At 36.4% G+C, this 15,506-nt stretch overlaps 3 protein-coding genes across 3 annotated transcripts; 2 read left to right on the top strand and 1 right to left on the bottom strand.

Annotated features, from left to right (window-relative positions):
* The first annotated feature begins 294 nt into the window (after positions 1-294).
* LOC120635546 lies at positions 295-4,272 on the top strand. Its single transcript, XM_039906562.1, has 3 exons — positions 295-1,454; positions 1,909-2,643; positions 4,004-4,272. Exons 1-3 carry the CDS (start codon positions 485-487, stop codon positions 4,270-4,272), a joined length of 1,974 nt encoding a protein of 657 aa, XP_039762496.1. The 5' UTR covers positions 295-484.
* A 5,302-nt stretch (positions 4,273-9,574) lies between these two features.
* Positions 9,575-12,185, top strand: LOC120635690. Its single transcript, XM_039906799.1, has 2 exons — positions 9,575-9,731; positions 10,942-12,185. Exons 1-2 carry the CDS (start codon positions 9,596-9,598, stop codon positions 11,829-11,831), a joined length of 1,026 nt encoding a protein of 341 aa, XP_039762733.1. The 5' UTR covers positions 9,575-9,595; the 3' UTR covers positions 11,832-12,185.
* On the bottom strand, positions 9,725-12,539 carry LOC120635689 (protein ALP1-like). The gene is made up of 2 exons (XM_039906798.1): positions 12,180-12,539; positions 9,725-10,817 (listed from the first exon to the last, which is right to left on the bottom strand). Exons 1-2 carry the CDS (start codon positions 12,503-12,505, stop codon positions 9,923-9,925), a joined length of 1,221 nt encoding a protein of 406 aa, XP_039762732.1. The 5' UTR covers positions 12,506-12,539; the 3' UTR covers positions 9,725-9,922.
* Between the last annotated feature and the right edge of the window lie 2,967 nt (positions 12,540-15,506).

Genomic DNA, 15,506 nt, shown 5'->3' with positions numbered 1-15,506 from the left:
TTCTGTCTGTTCTTAATTCTGTGGTATACAAATGCAAATCCGTTGGTCGACTTTCCTGTGCAGAGTTAAACAATGTTCTTATAATTGGGAGGTCCCGGGTTCAGCAGAGTCCTAGTCCGAGATCCTAGCAGAGTCATTTGGGAATTATAAATTCCTAAATTTCCATACTAATTTTCCGAATTTTCTCTGGGCTGGTCAATTGCAGGCTTTGGCTGTGGCTAGTTACTGGCCAACCAAAAACGTGCTAAGTGATAAAGCGTTATGGTACGATGGTTATAAAAGTATGGGTTTAAAAATGCGCTGTGTAAAAACTCTTAAAAATGTTTTATACTTTAGTAATATTTTAATCATTGACAATTTCGTTCATTGACATACCAAAAAAATGTATTTAATCTAGATGGCATTTCAAAATTCTTCACGTTAAATCTATCTGTGCATTTTGGTCAAAATATTTCAAATTATTGCGTAGAAAATCTCATAATAAATGGAAAACAAAAGTCGTTTGAACATGAAAAAAGATAGAGGCGACCAAATAAAAAAAAATGTCAAACCTAAAGCTGTACCGAAAATAGATGCGGAAGCAACAAAAGATTTCGTCAAAGACAGAGGAGATTCTGTACCTAAAACAGTCGGGGAGAAATTCAATCCTAGAGAAACAAAACACAATGATTTAAATAATCATTTAGTCAAAAAATCTGTAGATTTTGTGGCCGTTAGAGGTGTACCAAAATACACAAAAAATATTCTCAAAAATGTTCAACACAGTGAAGCCATAAGTTTAGATAAGTCTGTTTCTAATGATCGTAAACAGAATGAGCCAGAAGGTTTATATAGATGTGCTCAGAAGCAGATTAAGCCAAAAGGTTTAGATCTGTCTGTTCCGAAAATTACTAAACGGAATGAGCCAAAAAGTTCAGAAAAATCTGGTCCCAATGATACTATTAAGCCGATTAAGCCAAAAGATTTAGATAAATCAGCTGCCAATAATATTAAACTGAATGAACCAAAAAGCTTAGATAAATGTGCCCCTGGAAAAGGTAATTCTTTGCTTATACCGCTGAATACCAAATCAATAAAAAGTAAAAATTTGGTAGAGAAATATGGTCCAGTTGAATCTGTAAATACTAAACATAATGAGATATTAAGTAGAAGATCTAAGAAATTACATCCTATTAGTTTGGTGACTGATAAAGGTGATTCGAAAACGGTAAAAGATAAAAAACTTAAATCAACTAAACATGATGAAGTACAAAACATGGATGAATCAAAGAATATTGTTTACGTTGCTAAGAAGAACGTCGTTAAAACTGAAAAACATGTGTCTCGTTTATTAGATGTCGATGAGAAGAAGCGAATAAGGGAGAAATATACATTTAAACCCAACGCTAAAGCTAAAAATAATAAAATTGATGTCAATAGTAACTTGGAGGATTCACCAGTTGAAGATAATAACGGTTTGTATTTTAATTACATTAAAATATGAAATGGTAGATGTATCTAAAACAGGAAAGACTTGATTTCGGTTCTCGCAAGACATTTTTGAGAACTAAACTTTTAATTTTAGCTAATTTTAGCCTCGTTCACGTACACTATTGATTTATCATTTCATTTTGATAAATGCGCGGTATGCAGTATTCATAAGGTCTTCTTTTGAATATACAATAGCACATTAAAATTAATGGGTTATATGTGTGCTTTAACTATAACAAACAATCTTCGATAAGTTATAAGATGACTGCACTAACACTAGTTTTGACACGTCATTGATAACTACTGCCAGTCTCAACTTGATAACTACTGCCAGTCTCAACTGCCAGTCTCATGCAGGTTTATGTAAGTATCTAACATCTGTAGGCTGTATGACTGCGCTAAATAATGCAATTTAAAATATCTTTCCCCTATCGACAGATATTTTTGAAAAGCGTAAAAACGTAACAGATAGAAAAGAAAAGTTGAACGATAATGCTTATTTCGATAGCACTAAAATTGATAGAGCTTCCAACTCCACAGAAAAATCACGAAAACGTCCAATCATAACGACTATTGTGGCAAAGAACGATGCCACCAAAGTATATAAAGCCGTGTCATTTGCTAAACAAAAGCGAGAATTAAGTGATAAGGTTTTGATCAAACACATCAATATAAATATACCGAATGATGCGCTGGCAGAATATCCAAAAATACCAGCGTTACCAAAGCCGACTTATGAAGATAACTTGAAAGAAAATATGAAAAACCCTAAAAAATCTCAAAATAATGACAAAAACTTGATAAAAAATATGAAAACCCCAAATATTTCTCAGGTTAACGACGAAAACTTACTGAGAAATATGAAAAAGCTAATGACTCATCTAAGTAGTGCGGGTAGCTTGGTGAATAACACGAAAACAACAAATGTTTTAGACAGCAATAATCCGAACTTGACGAAAAACCCAAAAATATCAACTGATACTTTACTCGGAACTTCTAAAATAACAAAACTGTTACAGTGTGAAGCTATCGGCATGAAAAAATTTGCGAAAGCGCCAAAGATCATACAGAACAATAACTCTGTTAGCAGGACAAGTGTGAGAACGAAAATAAGTAAGAAGGATAAAAGGAAACGTTTGAAGTGTAAACTGTCTCGATTTTCGTTAAGTCCAGGTGAGGCTAATAAAAGATGTTATACGCATCATTAAACTTCGGTATATTCTATTATATATATGTTTATAACACCTATTTAACCCACTTAAAGGACCACCTTTGTTTGGTATATTAGGTATAGTTTCAGACCAGTATTATAAAGCATGATATTGCAAAATTGTATGTTCTTTAAACAGATAGAAATACTGCTAACAGATGACGTTGGTGGTAGATTAGATCACACTATCATTGTGATTTTTAAGGAATATAATATAGGGTCTTGATAAATTTAAACAAGTACTTGGTGATCGACTTTTATGATACATAGCTGGCGCTTTCTAAGCTCAAATTATGGATCTTGCAATCCAGAGGGAAAATGGCGCCAGCGTCTGGTCCAGAAAAATCTAAATAATAAACATGCATTAAAGTAAGTTGGGTTCTTCGGGTAAAGGCCTCCTCCATCTTTTAGTTACTTTTTCAAAAAGTTGCAAACTCCTCGTTACTGGTACAAATCGCAGAATTTTATAGCGCCAATTGTAAACTCATCGCATATTTTGTATGGGGACTGCTAAGCAATTGCTGTGAAAGTAAGTGAATTGGACACCTGTATACAGCAGTAGATTAGAATACAGTTGACACTACCCCTTCCCTTCCCGTGTGTATTATACGAGGCGACTGAGGGAATATAACAGAAAGCGGTCAATAGCACCTTTTTGCTACCCGTCTGCCTACGTAGTTATTATGAGGAAAGCCTCTGTTGGCCTATCGTCCAGGAGTGGACTGCCACAGGCTATTAATGATTCATAATTTGGTCCGCCTGATTTGAGCGCCTATTAGGCTGACGTTGTCTATTGCATAGTAGCAGGCGTTGCTTTGCGGAATTCCATTATTATATATCATGAAAATTAAGCTTAATTTGCTATACTCCGCGAACATACTGTATGGTGTAATTTATAATTTCTTCAATCCTTATACTCCACACCAAACAGCTGTTCGGCAATGTACCCTCACGTGACGCTGCATATACCTTTTTACCAGTGCCTGATTAAGCAAGCGCGGGGCCCGTAGTAATTTCTTTAAAAGAGCCCTTGTCTTGGGTTCTTAAGTATAAAGTAGCAAAAATACAATTCAATACTCAATACGTATAAACGTATCTTAAACACAATACGTATTTGCTATCGATAGGTTACAATTTTGTGGGTAATTAATAGTGTAGTAAATTACTATAGGTGATGTCTGTGTGCGTGGGCGTGCGCGTGTGCGTGTGCGTGTTCGTGTCTGTCAGTCAGTCAGTCAGACAGAGATGAGTGGTATTAAATATGCGGGGCCCGCAGCAATTGCTACTCTTGCTACGTGGTTAATCCGGCACTGCTTCTTACAGAAAGCGCATCGCCGGAAACGGAAGTAGCAAAATGGGCGCCAAATTCCATAGACGAACACACAAAACCGTACTATGAGGCGTGGGTCACTCCAACGTTGTCGGCCGTCTCTAGGGACCCCAAAAAGGACAAGCTATATCACGAGAATCAAAAGCTCATCAAAACTTTAAAAAAACTGATGGAGAGAGAGTCCGAAAGCTACGAATTAATTCACGAAAACTATATGGATGCACGCTTTACGGGGAAGATTAAAATTAATCATAGACAATAAATATTTGTTTTTTTTTAGATTATTGTTTTTTTTTTGTCTTTTTTTTCTTTATCTTTCAAAATTCAAAAAATTCAAATTCAAAATTGAAAATTGATTTATTTCAAGTAGGCCTTTTAAGCACTTTTGAAACGTCAAGGCTGTCTGTTTGTAGTGATTCTACCACCGGTTCGGAAGGCAGATTCTACCGAGAAGAAGCAAGCAAGGCAAGAAACTTAGCAGTTGCTCTTTTCCAACATCAACAATTTACATTTTAACATTCATTTTTCTATCTTATGAGAGCTGAAAGCGGAGCCGGATGCTTCCAAGCAACCTTGTCATCTTTACCTCAGAGGTCCGATTTTAATGTGGTGAAAATTCAAGGTATCCTGAAGAAATCCAGCAAAACACCCCCCCCCATGTCGTGGGGCTGGGGCTCTCCGAGCATGGCGAGCTCTCGCGCGGGGGAGTGGGTGGTGACGCCGTAGCAACCCCTCGCGTGGTAATCGACAAGTGCTAATCCGAAAAAGAAAACTAAAAATAATTTTTCGTATCGGTTTATAAATGACAGAGTTCTGAGCTATAAAACTTTTAAACTATTCCACTGAATTGAGAACCTACTCCTTTTTCGTAAGTTGGTTAAAAATTAAAAAAATTATCTTATAAACAATCTTCAGATCTTCTAAGAAATTTCGTAGATAGGTACATCCATATCCACAAGGTGGGAGAATGAGCTTTCTTTTCTTTTCTAAAGCTTCAGATTTATTATATACTAATTGTACCCTGCCACGCTTCGCTGTGGCACATTTTTATTGAATGGTTGAGAACTGAGAAAGAAAACAAGGGATACATTACATATGTCAGAGTGTTTTTCTCGCTTTCGGCAGATTGCGCGGTCACTGGTACATCGATCGTTAAAAAAAACTAGTTTCGCGGTCGCGGATATGTGACTGATGCAAAAAATAGATAAAAACAATCCTTGATGCGGATTATATATCATGCTAAAATTTCAGCTTGATCGGTGCAGAACTTTTTGAAGCGTACACCAACCAACATAACATTTATATATATATATATATATATATATACAAATAGACTAGCGATTCCTTGCGAGCTCTCAAAAGGGAAAAAGCTGTGCTACTATTAGTCTTAGCGTGATGATACATAAATGGGCTATCCAACACTGAAATAATTTTTCAAATCGGACCAGTAGTTCCTGAGATAATCACGTTCAAGTAAACAAACAAACTACAACTTTATATATTAGTACGTATAAGATCAATTCATTAAAAGTAATTTACTAGCATTTCGCTCATTTGTGATCTTTAAAAGAAATAAACTCTCAATAAAGATTAGATAAGGAAAGGTGTTTATGAAATAAAGCCAAGAATACAAATTTTTCAAACTTTATTCAGTTTTAGAGTAGGCACATATTTTCACATTTATTTAATCAATTAATTAAACATAACAGTTCTAATTCCAGTTTCACAATTCAATTTTAAAATAGTCTCGCATAGACCCACCACGCTGCTCCAATGCGGATTGGTGGGCTATTATACTTTAATACCGGTTATTATCACTAACTTGTGACCGGTTAGTGATACTAACAAGGACCGACGGTTTCACATGCTCTCCGAGGCATGGGGGATGACGTTACCTAACTCCAGGCTATTACTGAAAATTCTGTAATAGTAGAAACACAAAACCTAATAATTTTTGGCCCTACCCGGGATTCGAACCCGATCCGTAGCTAAACATGCTAATCGCAACATCATAGAGACAGTTAGTACTCAGTGTTACAACAGATGCTAGACCTACTTATAGTAAAGGCTTCAAATAATAATTTAAAAATTACTGTTTTTATATTATAAAAAACAAACGAGTTGGAAAATTCCTAAAGAATCTCAGATTGCAGAGATTCAAAAAACGAGTTAGAAAATTCCTAAAGAATCTCAGTTTGCAGCGATTCAAAAATTGCATTGCGTATTTGTAAATATCTATTCTGAAATATTTTTTTTTCTGTAATGAAAAAACTTTGATGCCTGATCACATAAAAACGCAACATACGAAAAACGTCTCCATCTCTAATCATATTGATCCCAAAATTAGAGACTTATAGTCAGACAAAATACTATTCGTCTTTAACAAAAAAATGTTACAACGAGCGAGCGACTACTGGAGTCGGAAAAGTTCACACGAGATTTACATATATGTATTTTGTCCATTTGAATTTATGGACAAAATACTATTCGTCTTTAATGACAAAATGTTATAACTCTATAGTCGTAAAAATATAATAGGCCCGTTTTGACATTTGTGCATAGAATGTAACTTGGAATGAAACTGAAAGAAACAATAAAATAAAAATCAATTACATACAGTGTTTTAAAAAATACGTAAATTTTTTTGCGACGTTAAATAATATGAAAGAATATATCGCGAGTATTCTTTTTGCGCTTACTTTATCGTAGCATGCAATTTATAATTGTTTGAAAACAGTTACGTTCTTAGTCTTTTTTTTTTATACTAGAGCTGTAACCATTTTTTTACTGAATATCGAAATTAAATATTGTGTAGTAATCTTTACTGCAAAGAATGAGCTTGGTTCTCAAAATGGGTTCTAAATAATGAGTCTGGGTTGATGTATCTGACCAAACGGCACATGACTGAAGCGTCGCCGCGCGCACTGCGCAGTTTTTCGTTCCTCATCTTGTAAAGTTGACTGTGCGCTCGTTTAAGTTTTATATATATTGTTTACTATTACGTTAACTTTGGCTCTTCTATTTTGGACATTGATTTAATCATAGTCATTTGACTCGATTTTTGTGTGTGTTGTTATATAGTACGAACTTTGTTTCAACATGTTGAAAAGTGGACGTATAATCAACAGCCAGTCACGCGTATTGGTTGTGAAGTTAAAGGAATACTTTGAACGAACGAACACTTTACAATACATAATCATATCAATCAAGTACTGATAAAAACTTGAATTGATTTATCGTGAGTATCGAGTCCCGAGTCTTATGGTCCATAACTAGTAACGTCGCGATGACAAATGTCAAAACGGGCCTATTACATTTTTACGACTATAGTGACGTTGGAAAAATACAGGTAACTCTGACCATGAAATATCTTCAAAAGACACAGTTATATTTAAAACTGGCTGTTGTTTATTGGTATTTCATAAATTCTACGGGAATCGTACATTTTCCCGGGATAAAAAGCAGCGCATGTGTTAATCTATCCATCCATACTTACAAACTTTCACATATATAATATAAGTAGAATTTAAAATAAGATTCCGAGCGTTGGCTTGAAGAAACGAGAATTTTCTTACGATCATATTGCGACACTCGTCAGATATTCAATGGTTTCGTCAGCGATGAACCTCATATTATAAATATGTATACTAAATTTTACGTTTTGTAATTGGGCAAAAACGGATGACAAAAAAAAATACCCGGTTAAGTTTGTTGTGGGCTCTTCTCAGTCTAGGGCGCGTTTGGAACCAACCTAGCTTTAGGTTTAAGTTGGCGAACGAAGTTATCAGTCCCCTTAAATTTATGTAAACATACATGTATGAACGCTTCATAAGTGCCTGTGATGAATAAAGAATTTTTATATTTGAATTCAATGAAACCTATGATGTAAATGACCGTCGCGTCAAAATCAAAGTAACGTGAAAATGCAACGAATCACTGCTGGGAGTGTCTGGCTAAGTTTGTTGTGGGCTCTTCTTAGACCAGGGCGCGTTTGGAACCCCATTAGCATTTGTTTTAAGTGAGGTGTAGTTATCACTTGACCTCGTAATAATGAAGACATATGAACGCTTCAAAAGTGCCTGTGATGAATATTTTTTTTTATTTAATTCAATACATGTTAGAGGGTTGGCTGGTTACATTCATAGTAATATACTGCAGATTCTAATACAGAAAGTAGTTGCGTATGAGTATCATCAATATGGGATCCATCAAATATATACCACAAGAGGCCGCTATTCTGATCAATTCTGATATTAAAATGTAGTACTCGCGGAGGATCAAAATGCTACTACATAAGGAGATTGATGTCAAACATATGCATTTGTTTTCAAGGAAGAAACAAGTCAGGTAACAATTCTAATTACCTGTATTAAGTCAATGTTTTTTTCCAGATATTCAGTGGTTTCGCGAGTTTTCAACTTCATTATTTAACCGATGATGGAGATTATAAGTACCTTCCAAAATGCTGGGAAAATGGTATCAAAAATGCTGGCAACAGCCTTAACAATGTATAACAGAAGATTGCGCCACGGATGAACATTATCGAAAAATAGCATCCACAAAGTGGCCAATTTACTACAATGGACGACAGCTCTCACATCCATTAATTTCGATGATAGCATAGACAATAGTTTCCGCAGAGGACCGGGTACAGTAAAATAGCATCCTCAAAATGGCTTATATTATAGCCGCGAAAAAAGATTATTCCTTTTTATCCTATTAAGTATAACCTTGAACATAAATTATTAACAAAGACCATAGCTAGCCAAACAAACACTTACTATTCACTATCCCTCCCACTTACTGATGAGTATGAAATACGTAAAATAATAACCTCTCTTGATGAAAACGTTGGTTGGGATAGCATCCCAGTGGAAGTAATAAAGATGGCAATAAATGAACTTTCTTTTCCGATTGCGCACATATGTAATATGTGCATTACTTCTGGAATCTTCCCTGTTGCTCTTAAAAAATCAATTATCCATCCAATCCATAAAAACGGGGATAAAGACCTATCGACCAATATCTCTCTTACCTGCCCTATCCAAAATAATTGAAAAGGTTTTACATTCTCGACTAATATCTTACTTAGAGCGCAATCAGGTGCTCTCTGATAGCCTCTCTGATAGCGCGCACTGCGCGCGCGCCGACTGTTCGCCGTAAAATTTGCGGGTAAGCACACATCATTATTAATGTATGGGTAATTTCGGAGCGTTTGGTGTGTTGTAATAGAAAAGTGATTAATTTATTTGTGTGGTGTTTTGTAGTGTCATTGCACATTTTAATGTCTTCTTAGTGTTTTAATAGCAGGTAAGGCTCAACTCACACTGGCGCAGAGTCGAAGCGACGCGACGCGTCATATTTCTCCGCCTAAAGCATATTCACCTTTATTGTTCTACTATTTAAGTACAAATTTGTGCTATGTAAATATGGAAGCGCGCGTCGACGCGCGTTGACGCGCGCATTCGCGCTCCGACGCTCGGCTGGAGTCGAGCGGATTCGCGAGTCGCCGCGCGTACTCAGGCGCAGTGACGCGTCAGACGCCGACCACAACGGACGGACGACAGTGCTGAACTACGACGACAATGGACGAAGATGAAAAATTAATTTATTTAGTACAGAAGTATGATTGTCTGTTTAACGTCAAGGCGAAAACCTACAGTGATAAAAATTGTAGGAAAAATGCCTGGCAAAAAGTAAGCGGTGAAATGCAAATTTCTGGTAAGTACTATATAATTATTATTACATTTAGGTACAGACGACAGCACGTCAAACGTAACAGTTTGACCTTGAGCTCGTATTTATTCCGTTCGTGCTAATGGCGGCTTTCGTAGTGCAAGTGTTACACTTGACGTGCTGTTGTCTGTACAAAACACACACAGTTATATTTACGTAACATTATGATCACTTCTTTAACATCGTCTGATCATTTCAGTTTGCCATGGTACTGCCCCATGCTCGGATATAAAATAAGATTTGAATGTCTCTCTGATCACCATGGCATTTGTCATAGTATGGTAATCGACTGACCGTATATCTTGTAATATACTATCACTTGGCAATTCCAAGTTTTCGAGTTCGTAATTTTCTCTTACGTAATTATGCAAACATGTGCATGCAAGAATCATAGAATCAAGATGCATTGGTTGCATTTTTATTTTTTTTTGAAAAACCTCAAATTTTTGTGTCAGAATTCCGAAAGCACTTTCTACTAAGCGCCTTGCTCGGCTTAAGCGATAATTAAAAATTTTCTTATCATGATTGTCAGACACCTGATTTCCAGGATATGGTCTCATGATGTGTTCGGACAAGGGAAATGCTTCGTCTCCTACAAAAACAAGTGGCATTTCCTCTATCATACCTGGCAACCTTTTATTAGGCGGTATACCAATCGTATTATTTTGTAATCGTTGTCCAAATTTAGAATTGTTTAATATGCCACTATCGCTGTTACGTCCATATGCTCCGATGTCAACAATAATGAATTTGTACTTTGCGTCAACAACAGCTAACAAGACAGTACTAAAATATTTTTTGTAATTGAAGTACAAACTGCCGCTATTCCAGGGAGCTCTTATATTGACGTGTTTACCGTCAATTGCCCCTATACAATTAGGAAAATTCCATATGGTTCTGAACTCCTCCTCTATTTTAGTCCATAATTCTTGTGTTGGCTTCGGCATGACAATTGGCTGTAAATGTTTCCATATTGCTGCGGAAACTTCATGTACAATTGTTAAAACAGTGCTGTATCCAACTCGATAACTTTGAGCTAAGGCTTGAAAGCTAATTGCTGTAGTCATAAATCTGTAACAATTAAAAAATACACATATAATAATACATTTTATTGAATTAAAATAAGAGTTACAATTGTTTTGTGTTACGATAATTGTTTTGTGTTCCTAAAAATTATTTTGTGTTCCTTTTTCAGAGGCAGAGTGTCAAAAGCGGTGGAAAAGAATTCGAGATTGTTACAAGAAAGCAATTAGGCTAAGACAGTTTAAGAGTGGTTCTGCTAGATCAAATGATAAGCCAATAAGATTTGAAAAAGAATTGGAGTTTTTAAAACCATACTTGCAGAACAAACCACAGACGTCTAACTTAGAGAGCTCCGAAGAAAATGACGTAAACACTGATACCGACACAAACTTGTCCGTTGCGTCGCCATCTCGACCCGAATCACAATTATCCAGTCATTCCGATACTACTCGAAAGAAGTCACAACCACTATCACAAATGTTATTCGCACAATATTTGGAAAATAAGAAAACAGAAGAAGATCCAACGGACACTTTTTTTCTCTCTATGTCCAAAACGGTTAAACGGATGCCAATACAAATGCAAGTGCTACTGAAACGACAGATATTGCTTTTAGTAACTGACGCGGAAATAAAAGTTGCTTCGAATGAAATGTGCACCTTTCAACCTGAAACAACTAATATCAACTCAACGCAAGCAAATACTTCTTCATCCATCGGCTATACAACAGAACTACGAACCGAATCAGAAAGTCTTCAGCTACAATCTAATTCCACTAACTGTATTTCTAATTCCAACACTTATAAAATGCAGCCAAATACCGGGTATTATACAACACAGCTACCAACCATTTATACTCCTTCTAACACATACTCAATGCAGTCAAAAACGTCATCCAGTAGCAACAGCATAATCCCTAATCAGTTCGAAAATAGCACTTCTTCGAGATATCGTGTGGAAGATCGTATGGAAGATCTCGACCTGCCACCTTCACCATACATACCATTGCCGATTGGGACGACGACGCGGCAACAAAGGGATGGTGATAATGACTACAGTTAATGACGTTATGTATGACTGATTTAATGCCATGATTTACGGTATAAGGGACGGTTCTCCAAAAAATTATAAATACTTATTTTTTGTCATACCTACGCCTGTACTTTCCGGAAATAATGTGATGTAGATTTTAGCTTAAAATTATGTGATAGGTAGATATGCATGGTATCAGTTTTCGAAGAACTGTCCTTGTGTACTTAATAATGCGCGTAAAATTAAAGATAAATAAATCTATGTAAATTAAAATAAATGCTTTTGACTCTTCCTAATCAATTTACATTTTTTATTTTTATTTTAATGCTTTAGAATAGAATAGAATGGAAATCTAAGCTAGCTTAAAAATGTACTTACCTCAAGCATATTGATATCCGCTCTTCAACGGAAATAGGTATTCTTAAATTTGTTTCTTGCTTTTGGATGTGAGGCCTCAAAATATTTACCAAATTTTCAAACTTATCTAAACCCATTTTATAATAATCATAAAAATATCTTGGGTCCAGACTTAAATCATTACTACAGAGTGTTCTGAATTCGCCAAGTATATGTCTTTTCTTCCATAACTCGTGAACCCAAAATTTTCGTTTTATTTTTCTATCCTCAGCTGCTGATGTAAATTCACTTTCTTCCTCTTCAGCTTCTGATATTAGAGCAATCATGATAAGATCGATATCAACCATTATAATACTGTCGAGCGAGCACCATTCACGAATGTTCGAAAGTCTCTGAACTGGTTCCGTCACTACGCGCCGTCGCGCACAATCGCGCGTCGCCTCGCGAAGACGCGCGTCGCCTCGCGAAGGCGCGCGTCACCGTGCAAAACATGACGCGTCGCGTCGCTTCGACTCTGCGCCAGTGTGAGTTGAGCCTAAGTCTATCATGTTATGTACAACATAGGTAATTAATTAGTGCTTTCATTTGCTTATACATAACTAAATGTTCAGGTTAGCTACAACAAAAAATACACATAATAAGTACTTATAAGCCGAAAGTTCGTGGTTGATTTATTATGATATCCTAGACACAGATATCTAGTTAGGAGTCAAATATTCACCCTAACATATTAAATATCACTAGCTTAAAAAGGTGAAGGAAAACATCGTGAGGACACCAGCATGCCCAATAGTTCTCCATAACGATCTCAAGGCCGTGTGAGAGAAGACCCGTGCCCTGAACTGGGTCGGTAATGATGTCGACAGATATTCAGTGGTTTCAGTGGCGAGCAATCCGACTTCAGTATTTACCGATGATCGAAGTTATCAGAATCTTCAAAATGCTGAGAGAACAAAAGAAACCTGAATCAGCTAAGTTAAGTCGCGGACCTGTAAATGACAGTTTCAAAATTCATGTTGCAACCTGTCCAGATATTCAAAGTTTCTCTAACGTTCCCATTTGCCACTGCAATGAGAATACGATGTGACGGATCTAAACGCTGACGGATGAAAACCTTGCATCCTCGAAAAGGAACCGCTTGACGACACGTCTTCGTCGGTGGTAGGATGGTGAAAGGCTACGGTCGAAGTGAAAGCAGAGGGGAAATTTCGATATCATAAAATTCCCAAATATCCGCATATAATTTGAGCCAGAAAGGTCGCCTAAATCTCCGAACGTGTGGATGCAAGCACGAAAAAGCAACTTTATCAAGATGACAGATATGCAATGGTTTTGACAGACGAATAGTATACTATTCTTCTTCAATGACAAAATGTTATAACTCTAGTGACGTTGGAAAAATGCAGGTAACTCTGACCATGAAATAACTTCAATAGACACCGTAATATTTGAAACTAAAATTCCCAAATATCCGGATCATAATGCATTTGAGCCATTAAGGTCGCCTAATCCTCCGAACGTGTGGATCCAAGCACGAAACAGCAACATTATCTAGATGAGTACCATTTGCGAGAACCTGACACCACGGTGACAAATATGCAATGGTTTTGTCAGCTCTCCAACCGCTGCAATATGGATATGGGTATTATCAGCATCTTCAAAGGAGAGAAAATCTTCAGTACAGATAACCAACATCATAACCCCAATCTCAAAATGGCTAATATAGTTGGTCAAAAAATGATGTATCATCAATGAATACTACACAGGATGATAGCTGTACACACTCATGTAAGTATCTCTGCTAAAAGTACAGGACAACAGTTGCCACGGAGGATGGAGATTATCAAAAATAGCATCCTCAAAATGGCTTATATACTACATAGGATGACAGCTGTCACACTCATGTAAGTATCTCTGCTAAGAACACAGAAAACAGTTGCCACGGAGGATGGAGATTATCATAAATAGCATCCTCAAAATGGCTAATATAGTTGGTCAAAAAATTATTCATCATCAATGACAAAATTTTACAACAAACGACTAATGGAGTCGGAAAAGTTTAGACGAATTCTTAAAATCATAGGATATCCTTAGGATTAGAAGTTTATAGTTGGACAAAATACTATTCGTCTTTTATGAAAAAATGTTACAACGAACGACTACTATACTATAAGTAGAATTTAAAATAAGATTCCGAGCGCTGGTTCGAGGAAACGAGAATTTTGTTGCGATCATATTGCGACACTGGTCAGATATTCAATGGTTTCGTCAGCGATGAACCTCATACTATAAATATACTAAATTTTGCGATTTATAATTGGACAAAAACGGATTCATCTTTAACGAAAAAATGTTATGACATAATCATCGGTTGAATTACGAACTCACATCAACTAACACAGTAATATCAAATATTTTTTTAATGGATTTCCAGAAACTAAACGAGATAACCCAACTAAACGAGATTATGTAACGATGATATTGCGACACTGTCAATCTACATCAGCTAAAGTATATACTTCAGATATTCGATAATGATTTAGTCACCGTTCCAATAGACAAAGTTGCTCCTACACTGAGGACACGCGACAATGCTGGGAGAATGGTATCAAAAATGCTGGCAACAGCCGTAACAATGTATTTGTATGTATAACAGAAGATAGTGCCACGGATGAACAGTATCGAAAAATAGCATCCATAAAGTGGCAAATTTACTTCACAGGGCGACAGCTGTCACACCCAAGAATTTTGATCATACCATAGACAATAGTTTCCACAGAGGATGGGGTACAGTAAAATAGCATCCTAATTATGGCTAATATAGCCGCGAAAAATTATTCATCCCCAATTACAAAATGCCACAAATCACTGCTGGGAGTGTCTGGCTAAGTTTGTTGTGGGCTCTTCTTAGACCAGGGCGCGTTTTAACCCCCTTAGCATTGGTTTTAAGTGAGGAGTAGTTATCACTTGACCTCGTAATAATGGAGACATTTTCTGATACAGAAAGTAGTTGGCAAGAAGTATGCGAATCATCAATATGGGATCCATAAAATATATACCACAAGATTCCGCTGCCCTAATCAATTCTGATATTAAATGGTAGTTCTCGCGGAGGATCAAAAAGCTACTACATAAGGAGATCGATGTCAAACATATGCATTTGTTTTTAACGCAGAAACAAGTCAGGTAACATTTCAATTACCCGTATTAAGGGTTTTTTTTGTCCAGATATTCAGTGGTTTCGTGAGTTTTTCAACTTCATTATTTAACCGATGATGGAAATTGTAAGTAACTTCCAAAATGCTGGGAAAATGGTATTAAAAATGCTGGCAATGCCAGTAACAATGC

This window comes from Pararge aegeria, chromosome 27, assembly GCF_905163445.1.
Source record: "Pararge aegeria chromosome 27, ilParAegt1.1, whole genome shotgun sequence".
Taxonomy (NCBI): domain Eukaryota; kingdom Metazoa; phylum Arthropoda; class Insecta; order Lepidoptera; family Nymphalidae; genus Pararge; species Pararge aegeria.
The sequence above is the reverse complement of the archived record's forward strand: the minus strand, read 5'-3'. Positions and strand labels throughout refer to the sequence as shown.

Excerpts from the sequence above, each read along its gene's own strand:
- LOC120635690 (XM_039906799.1), top strand. The coding sequence starts at position 9,596 with ATGGACGAAGATGAAAAATTAATTTATTTAGTACAGAAGTATGATTGT. Across the intron at positions 9,732-10,941 it reads CGGTGAAATGCAAATTTCTG|AGGCAGAGTGTCAAAAGCGG; the intron begins GTAAGTACTATA and ends TTCCTTTTTCAG.
- LOC120635689 (XM_039906798.1), bottom strand. The coding sequence starts at position 12,505 with ATGGTTGATATCGATCTTATCATGATTGCTCTAATATCAGAAGCTGAA. Across the intron at positions 10,818-12,179 it reads CGGATATCAATATGCTTGAG|ATTTATGACTACAGCAATTA; the intron begins GTAAGTACATTT and ends TAATTGTTACAG.
- LOC120635546 (XM_039906562.1), top strand. The coding sequence starts at position 485 with ATGGAAAACAAAAGTCGTTTGAACATGAAAAAAGATAGAGGCGACCAA. Across the intron at positions 1,455-1,908 it reads ACCAGTTGAAGATAATAACG|ATATTTTTGAAAAGCGTAAA; the intron begins GTTTGTATTTTA and ends CCCTATCGACAG. Across the intron at positions 2,644-4,003 it reads TCGATTTTCGTTAAGTCCAG|AAAGCGCATCGCCGGAAACG; the intron begins GTGAGGCTAATA and ends TGCTTCTTACAG.